Below are 13,250 nucleotides of genomic sequence, written 5' to 3' on the forward strand. Positions count from 1 at the left end.
GGAGGGACAGCAGAGATCAGGAGGGACAGCAGAGGGGACAGCAGAGATCAGAGGGGACAGCAGAGATCAGAGGGGACAGCAGAGCAGGTTCAGCAGGCCCAGGCTCACACCATGAGCCAGGATTCAATCCTTGCATGGTGCAATCCTGCACCATCCCCTTCCTCAGACTCTGGGTGCCAGAGCTGGGCTGTTCTGGGCCGTTCTGGGCTGTTCTGGGGCAGCAGCCGAGCTGCCAACGCTGTGGCTGTGCCACCACAGTGCCCTCTGCCACTCTCGCCCGGTGGTGCCAGGCTCCAGCTGGAGGCAGAGCGAGGGCAGTGCCAGTCCCAGGGCAGTGCCAGCCCCTGCTGCATCCCATGGGTTGGGAATTAGGGCAGGGTCTGGCTCATCCATGGCACTGGGGCAGGGATGGGGGGGTGTTGTTTGTTGGGGGTTTATTTATAAATTACAAATGGGATGGGACTGTTGAGGAGTTTGCTTTGAGCTGTTTTCTCTTTTGGTATTGGTCTCATTACATGGTTGTGATAATGGGAAGATGGTAGCAGTTTACATTTTTGGTAGTAGACAAAGAACTCAATGTTACAACTCACTTTTAAAATTTTTTTGACCAATCACACAAAGCAGAAGCACATTGACAGCAGTTCTATCCAACCACCATAAGCACACGTACCTTTGGTTAAAACAATGCCTGCTTATTTCCAATACAATTCCTGCTTGTAAGCCTTGAGATACAATGCACAGAGCTCCATTATTAAGCTTGAACCTTCCTAAGATCTCACTAAGAACTTCCTAATATCTCTCTAGATACACTTTTTCTGCAGCTTGGGAGTTATTTTAAACAAGGATCAATACACAAACCATTGCTCTATTTGTCCTCACTTTCCATTTCTTGTATCATTTTTTTGCTGACAAATTTTATGGTTATCACTTAGTTCTGCTGTTTCTGAGGCTGCCTTTTGCAACTTTCTCAAACCCCTCAGATTTTGAGGATTAAAATCCTTAAAATTTAGGATTCCCCAAGCTGAGCTGTGTGGTGACTCTGCAAACCCCGGGGTGATGCCTGGTGCCCCCTGGGCTCCCTCCACCTAATGAAAGTCCCTCTGTTAAAAACAGGTCAGAAACTGTTGTAAAATACTTGAAAATTGCTAAGCATGTACTGTTAGTTTGGTTATTACATTGTAAAAGGGCTTAAAGGGGTAATTATTAGAAATATGGCACTGCACGTATGGTGCACCACGAGCCAGCCTGGACAGAACTGTCACGGCCAATCAAGGCCTTAAACCTTCATGCAAATGAAGGATCCAAACAGAAACCCAATCCAAAGGGACAAAAAACAGGATAAAAAGGGAATCTGACCCAGGGAAGCTGTGCTGCTCCACCTGCTCAAGAAAACCCAGCGCCGGTGCTGCAGCATCTTCCATGTTAACGCCCCTGCTCGCCCTTTTCTTTTTCATAATAAAAGCTGAAATCACTTCAGGCCGGGAGCTTGCTCTCGTGTTTATCACCTCCCCAAAACCTTCAGGGCCTCCCACGTTTCCCGTGGCTCCGCCAGGCTTCCTGTTTGCGATGCTCACCGGAACGGGGAAAGCACGGGCCGAGAGGGGACAGCGCCTGCCCCGGCTCATCCCGCCGTGTCCCGGCTGTTCCTCGGGGAGCTGAGGCTGCAACCGCCAGGAATTGCTCCTGAAAGGCTTTTTCTGGCTGCTCGGCACAGCCGGGGGTGTTTTCAAGAGGAACGCAAAGAGATCTCCTTGTCCCGAGGCGCTGGGACCGGAGCCTGGCGCAGCTCCCGGGAATGCCGCGGCTCCGAGGAAGATCCTGGTACTGAGGAAGGTCCTGGTACTGAGGAAGATCCTGGTACTGAGGAAGGTCCTGGTACTGAGGAAGATCCTGGTACTGAGGAAGGTCCTGGCACTGAGGAAGGTCCTGGCACTGAGGAAGATCCTGCACTGAGGAAGGTCCTGGTACTGAGGAAGGTCCTGGTACTGAGGAAATCCTGGTACCGAAGAAGATCCTGGTACTGAGGAAGGTCCTGGTACTGAGGAAGATCCTGGTACTGAGGAAGGTCCTGGCACTGAGGAAGATCCTGGCACTGAGGAAATCCTGGTGCTGAGGAAATCCTGGTACTGAGGAAGATCCTGCACTGAGGAAGGTCCTGGCACTGAGGAAGATCCTGGCACTGAGGAAGATCCTGGCACTGCCGGGGCTGCTGGAGGAAGGCTGGAGCTGGAGGTGAGCGGTCCCAGCTCCCCATGACACACCAGGTTCGGGGGCTGGGGGAGTTTTGGGGTCCAACGGGGCTTTTTGGGGTCCAACGGGGCTTTTTGGGGTCCAGCGGGGCTTTTTGGCAGTTGGATGCTGAGCTGGGAGCTCATTTTTGGGCAGGCTGGTTGTCCTGGTGATCAGCAGCGGGACACGGGGGGACAGGACAGGACAGGACAGGACAGGACAGGACACTCTGCCCCCCGTGGGTCCAGCTCTGCCCAGGAGCTCAGCGGGCTGTGGCCACCCGTGCCTCAGTTTCCCTCCTTTCCAAAGCAGCACAATGCCTGACAAGGCACGGGGCAATCAGCTGCTTGTGTCCATCGCCAGGGGACAAACGGACACACTGTGCCCCACGGACACGGCACAGAGCCAGGGGTGTTGGTCAGCTGCAGCTGCAGCCGCCCCCGGGCACGGACCGGGATGGGGATGGGGATGGGGATGGGGATGGGGCAGTGCCGTGCCAGGGCTGTGCCAGGGCTGTGCCAAGGCCATGCCAGGGCCATGCCAAGGCCATTCCAGGGCCAGCTCCGTGCCAGAGCTGTGCCAGGACCGTGCCAGGGCCAGCTCCGTGCCAGGGCCATGCCAGGGCTGTGCCAGGGCTGTGCCAGGGCCAGCTCCATGCCATGCCAGGGCTGTGCCAGGGCTGTGCCAGGGCCAGGTCCATGCCAGGGCCGTGCCAGGGCTGTGCCAGGGCTGTGCCAGGGCTGTGCCAGGGCCATCTCCATGCCATGCCAGGGCCAGCTCCGTGCCAGGGCCGTGCCAGGACCAGCTCCATGCCGTGCCAGGGCCAGCAGAGCCTGCCCAGGGAACAGGGGACAGGCAGAGGGGACAGGCAGAGGGGACAGGTAGTGTCCCCTGTGCGGGCTGGCAGGCTGGGCAGTGAGGAAGAGGCGCTGCTGGATGTGGAGGAAGGCTCGGGGAGGGTGAGGGGGCACAGCTGGGCTGGGAGGGGGAGAGGCTGGGGGGGAACTGAGCTTGGGGGCCACCAATTGTCCTTTAGGGAATGGGGACCACTGATTGTCCCGTAGGGCTTGGGGACTGTCCTGTAGGGCTTGGGGACCACTGATTGTCCTGTAGGGCTTGGGGACTGTCCTTAGGGCTTGGGGACCGCTGGCTGTCCTGTAGGGCTTGGGGACTGTCCTGTAGGGATTGGGGACTGTCCCTTAGGGTTTGGGGACCTCCTACTGTCCTGTAGGGTTTGGGGACTGTCCTGTAGAGTTTGGGGACCACTGATTGTCCTTTAGTGTTTGGGGACCACTGGCTGGGGCTTGGGGACCTCTGACCGTCCTTTGGGCTTTTGGGACTGTCCCTTAGGGCTTGGGGACCTCCAACTGTCCTTTAGGGTTTGGGGACGGTTCTTTAGGGTTTGGAGACGGTTCTTTAGGGTTTGGGGATCACTGACTGGGTCTTGGGGACCTCCAACTGTCCTTTAGGGTTTGGGGACTGTCCTTTAGGGTTTGGGGACGGTTCTTTAGGGTTTGGGCACCACTGACTGTCCTTTGGTGTTTGGGGCTCTGTCCTTTAGGATTTGGGGACATCCAACTGTCCTTTGGGGTTTAGGGACTGTCCTTTAGGGCTTGGGGACTGTCCCTTAGGGTTTGGGGACCTCCTACTGTCCTTTAGGGTTTGGGGACTGTCCTTTAGGGTTTGGGGATGGTTCTTTAGGGTTTGGGGATCACTGACTGGGTCTTGAGAACCTCCAACTGTCCTTTAGGGTTTGGGCACCACTGATTGTCCTTTGGGGTTTGGGGACTGTCCTTTAGGATTTGGGGACATCCAACTGTCCTTTGGGGTTTAGGGACTGTCCTTTAGTGCTTGGGGACTGTCCCTTAGGGTTTGGGGACCTCCTACTGTCCTTTAGTGTTTGGGGACCTCCTACTGTCCCTTAGGGTTTGGGGACTATCCTTTAGGGTTTGGGGACTGTCCCTTAGGGTTTGGGGACTGTCCTTTAGGGTTTGGGGGCCACTGAGTGTCCTTTATATATATAAAAATAATATTTATTATATAAATAATATTCTATTATATATAACAATATATTCACATTTATATATAATATTTCTTACAGAAACAATGTTTATATGTTGTATATTTACATATAAAATTATATATCGATATAGATATAGATATGTAAATAATTTCTATTTTTCAATAATATCTATATTATTGCTTGGATGAATATTAGTCTTAGAGGCTGTGGGATTTTAGAGCAGTTAGCATTTGGCCATAGCAGAAGTGACCACAAGTTCCTCGTTACATGACAATATAAAACTTTCTCATTTAATGGCCAGTTGCTACAAGGTTTATTTTGCTTTTCTAACTTATCCCCTTTATTCCCTTTTACTGCAGTGTGTTTTTTTAGTTTATAGGCTGCTGTTGCATGTATACACATGTGCTTCTGTTATAACTTTTAAACTTTTAACTCTATATAATCACATTACTATACTGTAGACTCTTCACCATCTTATCTAACACAGTTTCTTATTTACTTAAGGTGTATTCTTACTTATAGAAACAGAAGTTTATGATTTTTCTACTTAATGCCTGTGCACTTTATTTTTACATAAATTTTAATTTGATTTTTACATCAATTTTTAACTTTATATAATCACATGACTATACTGTAGACTCTTCACCATCTTATCAATACAGTTTCTTACTTAAACTCTAAACTATATTCTTACTTATAACTATAAAAAGGTAAGTTTATGATTTTTCTGCTTAATGTCTGTGCACTTTATTTTTACATCAATTTTAAATTTCATTTTTACATCGACTTTTAACTTTATATAATCACATTGCTGTCCTATCAGCTCTTCACCATCTTATCAATACAGTTCCTTACTTGAATTATATTCTTACTTATAACTATAGAAACATAAGTTTATGGTTTTTCTTAATTATTTATGATTATAAGTTTATGATTTATTTTTTTTTACCTAATGTGTGTTTACTTCAGTTTTATATCAATTTTTGGGCTCCTGGGTGGGGATAATGGCAGGGAAGGGTCGCTCACCCATTAATGTTGTCAGGAAAATGAACCCACAAACAGCAGAGGTTTATGTCCAAAAAGGAGACAGAGGAGTTGTTATTATTGTTATTATTCAATTTATTATTGAATTATTATTATAATTCAATAACAAATTGAATAATAACAATTTATTATTCAAATAAAGGGAGAGGCCATGGGGCATTCCCCTGGGGTCTCTCTAATTTTTATCCCAATTTCCCTCTCTCTTTCCCCATTTCTGAGGTACTTGAGAGGTTCAGACTTCCCAAAACACCTGATACCAAGGATTTCCCTCTAATGTATAACCCTCCCTTTAATTTTTAATTCTTATGGAATTTAGGGGTTTCCCCCATTGTTTCATTCATCTTTCAATGTCCAATTTCATTTATCAGCAAACCTACAGTTTGTTTGTTAAATCAAATCTCTTTTTCCATTCATCAACCAGTGGAATCCTTGCCATTGTTTCTTTTATCTCTCAGTGCTGGTTTTATCTACCAACTTGTCTGTAAAGACAAATCCCTCACTCCTCTCAACGTCGTGGGCAAAATAGACTCGACTTGGGGAAATTAATTGCATTTATTACTAATCAAATCAGAGCAGGATAATGAAAAGCAAAACCTTAGCAACATCTTCCACCATCCCTCCCTCCTCAGGCTCTCCCTCCAGGGGAGCAGGAGATGGGAATGGGGGCCCTGGAATCCCTGGAGGCCCTTGTGCCCCTCCTTCTTCCCTTCTCTCTTCTCTCTCTTCTCTTCTCTTCTCTTCTCTTCTCTTCTCTTCTCTTCTCTTCTCTTCTCTTCTCTTCTCTTCTCTTCTCTTCTCTTCTCTTCTCTTCTCTTCTCTTCTCTTCTCTTCTCTTCTCTTCTCTTCTCTTCTCTTCTCTTCTCTTCTCTTCTCTTCTCTTCTCTTCTCTCCTCTCCTCTCCTCTCCTCTCCTCTCCTCTCCTCTCCTCTCCTCTCCTCTCCTCTCCTCTCCTCTCCTCTCCTCTCCTCTCCTCTCCTCTCCTCTCCTCTCCTCTCCTCAAAGCTTCCCAATTCTCCACAATCCATTTTTCCCTCCCTGACTCTGTTTTTCCACAGCGCTGCCACCATCCCCACCAGGCCTGGCTCCATCCCAGGGTGGTGGTACCGGCTCTCCTGGGCATGGGGGGGTCCTGGCAGCTCCCTCTGTCCCCGTCCCTGTCCCCGTCCCTGTCCCCATCCCTGTCCCCGTCCCTGTCCCTGTCCTTGTCCCTGTTCCTGTCCCCGTCCCCATCCCTGTCTCCATCCCTGCCCCTGTCCCCGTCCCTGTCCCCATCCCTGTCCCTGTCCCTGTCCCCGTCCCTGTCCCCATCCCCGTCCCTGTCCCCATCCCCATCCCTGTCCCCGTCCCTGTCCCCGTCCCCGTCCCCATCCCTGTCCCCATCCCTGTCCCTGTTCCCCATCCCTGTCCCCATCCCCATCCCTGTCCCCATCCCCATCCCTGTCCCTGTCCCTGTCCCTGTCCCCATCCCCGTCCCTGTCCCCATCCCTGTCCCTGTCCCCATCCCCGTCCCCCCAGACCCAGTGTCCCCCTGACCCCCCTTGTCCTGCAGGGATGGCCCAGAGCGGGCAGGTCCCGGCTGAGGGGGGTTCCAGGGGTGCCCCTGGCAGCCCCCATGTGAGCCACAGCTCAGGGGGGGCACGGGGGGCACTGCCAGGGCGCTGGGGGTGGCTGAGCTCGCCGTGCTTTCATCTCCTCTTCATCTGCTTTTTTAAAAAACCCCAAACTTTGTGTTTTCTCTGCATTTTGCACCCTCAGCACACTGAGGGAGGTGCTGAGGGTGCAAAATGCAGAGAAAACCCCATTCCTGCTCCTGCCCCATTTCCAAGCCCCCTGAGCAGCTCCTGCAGGTCCTTCCTAAGGGCTGAAAGTCTCCAAATTTCCACCTGCTGGAAAATTTGGTGTAAACTGGGAGAGCTGGGCAGGGCCTGAGCTCTGACACAGCAATGGGAATTCCCTTTGGAGCATCCTGGGGAGATCTGGGGGATTCTGAGGGGTCCCTGGGCAGGAGCTGAGCTGTGACACAGCACTGGGAATTCCCTTTGGAGTGTCCTGGGGGGGTTCTGGGGGTCCCTGGGCAGGAGCTGAGCTGTGACACAGCACTGGGAATTCCCTTTGGAGTGTCCTGGGGGGGTTCTGGGGGTCCTTGGGCAGGGACTGAGCTCTGACACAGCACTGGGAATTCCTTTTGGAGCATCCTGGGGGGGTTCTGGAGGGTCCCTGCACCCCCAGGTGTGGCCCAGCCCTGGGCAGGGGCTCAGCCAGGTGCTGCTGCTGCCTCACAGGACATGGCTGAGCCCAGGGAGGACGAGGGGAGCCAGGGCCTGGCAGCCACCACGAGCCCAGGCAGCGTGGAGGACACGTATGAGCTGCTGGAGAGGCTGGGCAGGTGAGGGGGAGCCGGGCAGGTGAGGGGGAGCTGGGCAGGTGAGGGGATCTGGGAAGGTGAGTGGGATTTGGGTAAGTGAGCAGGAATTTGGGCAGGTGAGTGGGATCCAAGCAGGTGAGCAGGAATCTGGACAGGTGAGGGGGATCTGGGAAGGTGAGGGGGATCTGGATCCAAACAGGTGAGGGGGATCTGGGAAAGTGGGGACAGCCCAGAGTGGGATCTGGGCAGATGAGCTGGAATCCAGGCAGGTGAGTGGGATCCAAAGAGGTGAGGGGGATCCAGGCAGGTGGGGACAGCCCAGAGGGGGATCTGGGAAGGTGAATGGGATCAGGCAGGTGAGCAGGATCTGGGCAGATTCAGTGGGATCTGGATCTAGGCAGGTGAATGGCTCTAGGCAGGTGAGTGGGATCTGGGCAGATGAGTAGGATCCAGGCAGGTGAGCAGGAATCTGGGCAGGTGAATGGGGTCTGGGAGGGTGGATGGAATCCAAGCATGTTCAGTGGGATCTGGGCAGGTGAGCAGAACCCACCACAGGTGAGCAGGTTGCAGGCAGGTGAACACAGGGCAGGTGGGGATCTGGGCAGGTGAGGGGGATCTGGGAGGGTGAATGGGATTCAGGCAGGTGAGCAGGATCTGGGCAGGTGAGCAGGTTGCAGGCAGGTGAGTGGAATCTGAGAAGGTGAGTGGGATCTACCACAGGTGGGCAGGGATCTGGGCAGGTGGGCAGGGATCTGGGCAGGTGAGCAGGTTGCAGGCAGGTGAGTGGGATCTGTGCAGGTGAGGGGGATCCAAACAAGTGAGTGGGCAGGTGAACAGAACTCAGCCCAGGTGAGCAGGTCACAGGCAGGTGAACACAGGGCAGGTGGGGATCCAGGCAGGTGAGCCCAGATCTGGATCTGGGAAGGTGAGGGGGATCCAAACAGGTGAGGGGGATCTGGGCAGGTGAGCAGGACCCAGCCCCGGTGAGCCCAGGGCAGGCAGGTGAACCCAGGCAGGTGAGCCCAGGGCAGGCAGGTGAACCCAGGCAGGTGAATCCAGGCAGGTGAACCCAGGCAGGTGAACCCTGAACCCAGGGCAGGTTCAGTGGGGCACAGGCGGGGTCCCAGCTCCCTGGGAGCCCCGGGGGTACCCGGGTTCTGGGTTTTCCCCCTGCCCGGTGCCAGCCCAGCCGTGCCCCAGCCCAGCTCTCTCTGCAGCGGCCACTTCGGCGTGGTGAGGCTCTGCCGGGAGCGCAGCACCGGCGCTTTCTACGCCGCCAAGTTCCTGAGGATGCGGCGGGGCCGGCCGGGGCCGGAGCGGGCTCAGGTGGAGCGCGAGGTCTCCATCCTCCGGCAGCTCCAGCACCCCAACATCCTGCGGCTCCACCAGCTCTTCGCCAGCACGGCCGAGGTGGTGCTCGTCCTGGAGCTGTGAGTGGGGTCCTGGGAGGGTGGGACCCCCCTTTTTGTGCCACCTGTTGGAGCTGGCCGAGCTCCCCTGTCCCCACCGTGCGCAGGATCAGGGGTGGGGAGCTCTTTGACTTCATTGCTGAGAAGGAGATGCTGTCGGAGGAGGAGGCCGTCGAGTTCCTGGGGCAGATCCTGAGCGGGGTGCAGTACCTGCACGCTCGCCTCATCGCTCACTTCGACCTCAAGGTGCCCGTGGGTTTCGCCGGCAGGGGGGCTCCTTACACACCGCAAACGGGACGGGGCTGCTGTGGAACGGGCCTTGAGCTGTTTGATTTTCCAGCATCAGCCTCATAACCCATGGTTATGGGAATGGGAAGATGCAGCACCCAAAGAAATCAATGTTACAGCTCACTTTAAGAGTTTTTTGACCAATCCCACAAAGCAAAAGCACATTGACAGCAGTTCTATCCAACCACCATAAGCACAAATACCTTGGTTAAAACAATGCTTGCTTATTTCGAATACAATACCTGCTTGTAAGCCTTAAAACACAACGCACAGAGCTCCATTATTAAGCTTTAACCTTCCTAATATCTTGCTAGATAAACTTTTCTGTAGCTTAGAGAGTTTAATACACAGATCATTGTTCTATTGGTCCTTGCTTTTCTACAGTTGAAATAATTTTCCTGCTGACCAATCTCATGGCTGCTGCTTTAGCTCTACTCACAGTTCTGCTGTCTCTGGGGCCTGCCTTTTGCAGCTTTCCCCAAACCCTCTGATTTTGTGGATTCCCACACGTGGGGACCCCCCCATCCTCACTCCTTGAGGATCTGAGGGGTGCCAGGCACCTCCAGAGCCCTGCTCCCACCGTTCTCATCCTCTTGGGGTGCTGCTGGGACCCCAGCACCCCTCGGTCACCCCGCTGTGCCCGGCCCTGTTCCCACAGCCCGAGAACATCATGCTGCAGGACAAGGATGTCCCCAAGCCCTGGATCAAGATCATCGACTTCGGGCTGGCCCAGCAGCTGCAGGATGGCATCACCTACAGGAGCCTCTGTGGGACCCCCCAGTACATTGGTAGGGGGCTGGCACATCCCTGCACTCAGCCAGGGGTGGGGATGGGACCCCCAGGCTTGCTCCTGTCCCCCTGTCCCCATAATGTCCCTCTGATGTCCCAGCCTGGCTCTGTGTTTGCCCCCAGCTCCTGAAGTGATCAATTATGAGCCACTGAGCCCCGCGACTGACATGTGGTGAGGATCAGGACCTGGGGGGGCAACAGGCTGAGCTGGTGGGTGTGGGGGTCCCCCCCTGGGTGCCACAGGGCATGGGGGAGCCCCAGGGAGGGCAGCACCTGACCCCCACCCCTGCATTTCAGGAGCATCGGAGTCATCACCTACATTCTGTGAGTATGGGTAATGCTCTCTGTGGCTGGGGAAACTGAGGCACGGGGACGCTGTGGGCGCTGGGGTGGCCGAGCTGGTGCTGTCCTGGCACTCAGTGGCTCTGTTGTGTCCCCGCAGGCTCAGTGGCCTGTCCCCCTTCCAGGGTGAGACGGATGCTGAGACGCTGTCCAACGTTGTGGCCGGTGCCTACGAGTTTGAGGAGCGCTGCTTCAGCCAGACCTCGGAGCTGGCCAAGGACTTCATCCGCCAGCTGCTGCTGAAGGAGCCACAGTGAGGCCCCAGCCCCATCCCTCCCATCTCCTTCCCATCTCTGCCCCCACTACACCTCCGTTAGCTCCACCTCCAACATCTCCATCCCCATCTTCATCATCACCATCCCCATCTCATCCTGGTCAAAACCTCATCTTCATCCCCATCCACACCTCCATCATTCTCATCTCTCTTTCCATCTCCATCCCATTTCTGTGCCAATCGCCATCCCTATCTCCATCCCATCCCATCCCATCCCAGTCTGTCCCCAAGCTCATCTCCATCTCCATCTCCATCTCCATCTCCATCTCCATCTCCATCTCCATCTCCATCTCCATCCCATCCCATCCCATCCCATCCCATCCCATCCCATCCCATCCCATTCCATTAATTCCATCCCATCCCATCTCCATCCCATCCCACCCCATCCCATCCCATCCCATCCCATCCCATCCCATCCCATCCCATCCCATCATCTCCATCCCCAACCCATCCTTATCTCCATCCCATCTCAATTTCCATCTCCACGCCAACCATCTCCACCTCCACCTGCTTCCTTCCTCGGTCCCCACCAGCACCATCCTAACACAGACCCTCACCCTCAACCTAACATAGAACCTAACGCTAATCCTAACCTTAACATGACCCTAATCCTGACCCTAACCCTGACCCTGACCTTAACCCTGACCTTAACCCTGACCTTAATCCTAACCCTACCCTGACTCTAACCCTGACCCTCAACCTAAGCCTAATCCTAACCCTACCCTGACCCTGACCCTAACCCTGACCCTGACCCTAACCCTGACCCTACCCTGACCCTGACCCTAACCTTAACCCTAACCCTGACCCTAACCCTAAACCTGACCCTGACACTGACCCCAACCCTAACCCCTAACCCTGACTGTAACCCTAACCCCTAACCCTGACCCTGACCCTACCCTGACCCTGACCCTAACCCTAACCCTAACCCTGACCCTAACCCTAAACCTGACCCTGACACTGACCCTAACCCTAACCCTAAACCTGACCCTAACCCTAAACCTGACCCTGACACTGACCCTGCCCTTTCCCCTGCCCCTAACCCAAACCCTGCCCTTTCCCCTGCCCCTGCCCCTGCCCCTGCCCCTGGCCCCCTCCCCATGCCCACATTGGACGTGTGGGCCCAGGACCCCCGCCCCCAGCCCATCCCTCTGTTCCGCAGGCGCCGCATGAGCGCAGCCGAGTGCCTGGTGCACCCCTGGATCAAGGTGAGCAGCACGGGCAGGGCCTGCCAGGCCCCTGGCAGCGGGGTGGGGACACGGGGACAGTGCCAGTGCCGGTGCCACGTCCTTGTTCCCGCAGCCCCTGAGCAGGAAGCAGGCGCTGAGCCGGAGCCGTTCCTCCATCAACATGAGAAACTTCCGCAAGTTCAACGCCCGCAGGAAGTGGAAGGTGCCCGGCCCTGGGGTCCCAGCACCCCTGAGTCCCTTGGGGAGCCCCCCAGATCTGGGGAGGGACCCCCACCTCGGACCCCCTCCCTCTCTGTCCCCCTGTAGCTCTCCTACAACACCGTGTCCGCCTGCAACCGCCTGTGCCGCCTCGGGAGGGAGGATGAGGAGCTGGTGAGCCCCCAGACCCCACCCAGCATGGGCTGGGGAGGGGGAAGAAGGGATTTGGGGGGGGTCTCTTCCAGTTTCTCTCTATGGCAGCGCCCCCTGTGCTGCAGACCCCCTGTTTAGGGTGTCCCCCCCATTGCTGGGATGGGATGAGGGCAGTGTTGGGGGCATGGTGCAGGGTGGGGTGCCCTCTCCTCTGGGGGAAGCCCTGGCCGTGCCCTGCAGCCCCCCTGTGCCCCCAGCGCCGCTGTGAGAGCGACCCAGAGGAGGAGAGGAGCCCCCAGACCGCTCTGCTGCGCCGGAGGAGAAGCAGCTGCTCCTGAGCTCCTCCCCAAAGAGACAGGAGGAGCCTTGGGGGTGCCCCCATCACCTCATCCAAAGGGGCAGGGGTACTGCCAGATCCCAAAGTTCTGTGGTGCTGGGGGGTCACTGGGGCATCAGCACCCCACTCCTGCCCCCGGGTTTTGCCCTCTTCCTTGCTTTGTCCTAATGAGAAAAATAAATGTCACCTCCTCCTCCTCCTCTTCCTCCATCCTCTTCTCCTGCTTCTCCTTCCCCTTAAGGGTGGCTCGTGTCAGCCAGGCGGGTGCTGAGTGCCCACAGCTTCCCCCCTCACTGCAGGGCTGCTCTTCTGTGGGGACCCCAGCGCCGTGGGCTCCTGGCACCCCAGATCCACCCTGCCAGGCACAGCCACCCTTAAATTGTCCCTTCTGAGCTGCTCCATGGGTTGCTGGCTGCTTTCCCTGCCAGAGCCACTTGGAACCTCCTGCTCTGGCTGGGGAAACTGAGGCACGAGGCAGCTCTTCCTTCCCACCCACTCGGCCGCGGGGGGGCCGCCCTGTTTTTCCCCCCTCTCTATTTCCCAAACATGCCCTGGCCCCGGCCCTGACAGTTGTCAGGCTAAATATTTTGTGTGCGGCAGCCGAAAACAAAA

At 55.4% G+C, this 13,250-nt stretch overlaps 2 protein-coding genes across 10 annotated transcripts in view; one reads left to right on the forward strand and one right to left on the reverse strand.

Moving 5' to 3' along the window:
- The window catches only part of SH2D2A (SH2 domain containing 2A), a 12,491-nt gene extending 10,788 nt beyond the window's left edge, over positions 1 to 1,703 (reverse strand). Inside the window, exon 1 of the mRNA XM_077192115.1 lies at positions 1,575 to 1,703. The gene's annotated coding sequence lies outside the window, so the exon portion shown is untranslated. The remainder of the gene's footprint in view (positions 1 to 1,574) is intronic.
- Positions 1 to 13,038, forward strand: part of LOC143696252 (death-associated protein kinase 2-like) — a 24,899-nt gene extending 11,861 nt beyond the window's left edge. The window contains exons 1-13 of one of the 9 annotated variants that reach the window (XM_077192109.1): positions 1,076 to 1,993; positions 2,048 to 2,065; positions 2,189 to 2,232; positions 7,579 to 7,682; positions 8,879 to 9,091; positions 9,178 to 9,316; positions 10,017 to 10,146; positions 10,271 to 10,319; positions 10,445 to 10,471; positions 10,590 to 10,742; positions 11,923 to 11,968; positions 12,063 to 12,322; positions 12,559 to 13,038. In XM_077192109.1, coding sequence (XP_077048224.1) covers positions 7,582 to 7,682; positions 8,879 to 9,091; positions 9,178 to 9,316; positions 10,017 to 10,146; positions 10,271 to 10,319; positions 10,445 to 10,471; positions 10,590 to 10,742; positions 11,923 to 11,968; positions 12,063 to 12,322; positions 12,559 to 13,030 — 1,590 coding nt within the window. In that variant the 5' untranslated portion in view covers positions 1,076 to 1,993; positions 2,048 to 2,065; positions 2,189 to 2,232; positions 7,579 to 7,581 and the 3' untranslated portion in view covers positions 13,031 to 13,038. Of the gene's footprint in view, positions 1 to 1,075; positions 2,233 to 6,847; positions 6,911 to 7,578; positions 7,683 to 8,878; positions 9,092 to 9,177; positions 9,317 to 10,016; positions 10,147 to 10,270; positions 10,320 to 10,444; positions 10,472 to 10,589; positions 10,743 to 11,922; positions 11,969 to 12,062; positions 12,323 to 12,558 lie in introns of those variants that run through there. The other 8 variants (XM_077192111.1, XM_077192110.1, XM_077192108.1 and 5 more) reach the window with 8 other exon arrangements.
- The last annotated feature ends 212 nt before the right edge of the window (positions 13,039 to 13,250 follow it).

The sequence above is a fragment of the Agelaius phoeniceus genome, chromosome 31, assembly GCF_051311805.1.
Source record: "Agelaius phoeniceus isolate bAgePho1 chromosome 31, bAgePho1.hap1, whole genome shotgun sequence".
Taxonomy (NCBI): Eukaryota; Metazoa; Chordata; class Aves; order Passeriformes; family Icteridae; genus Agelaius; species Agelaius phoeniceus.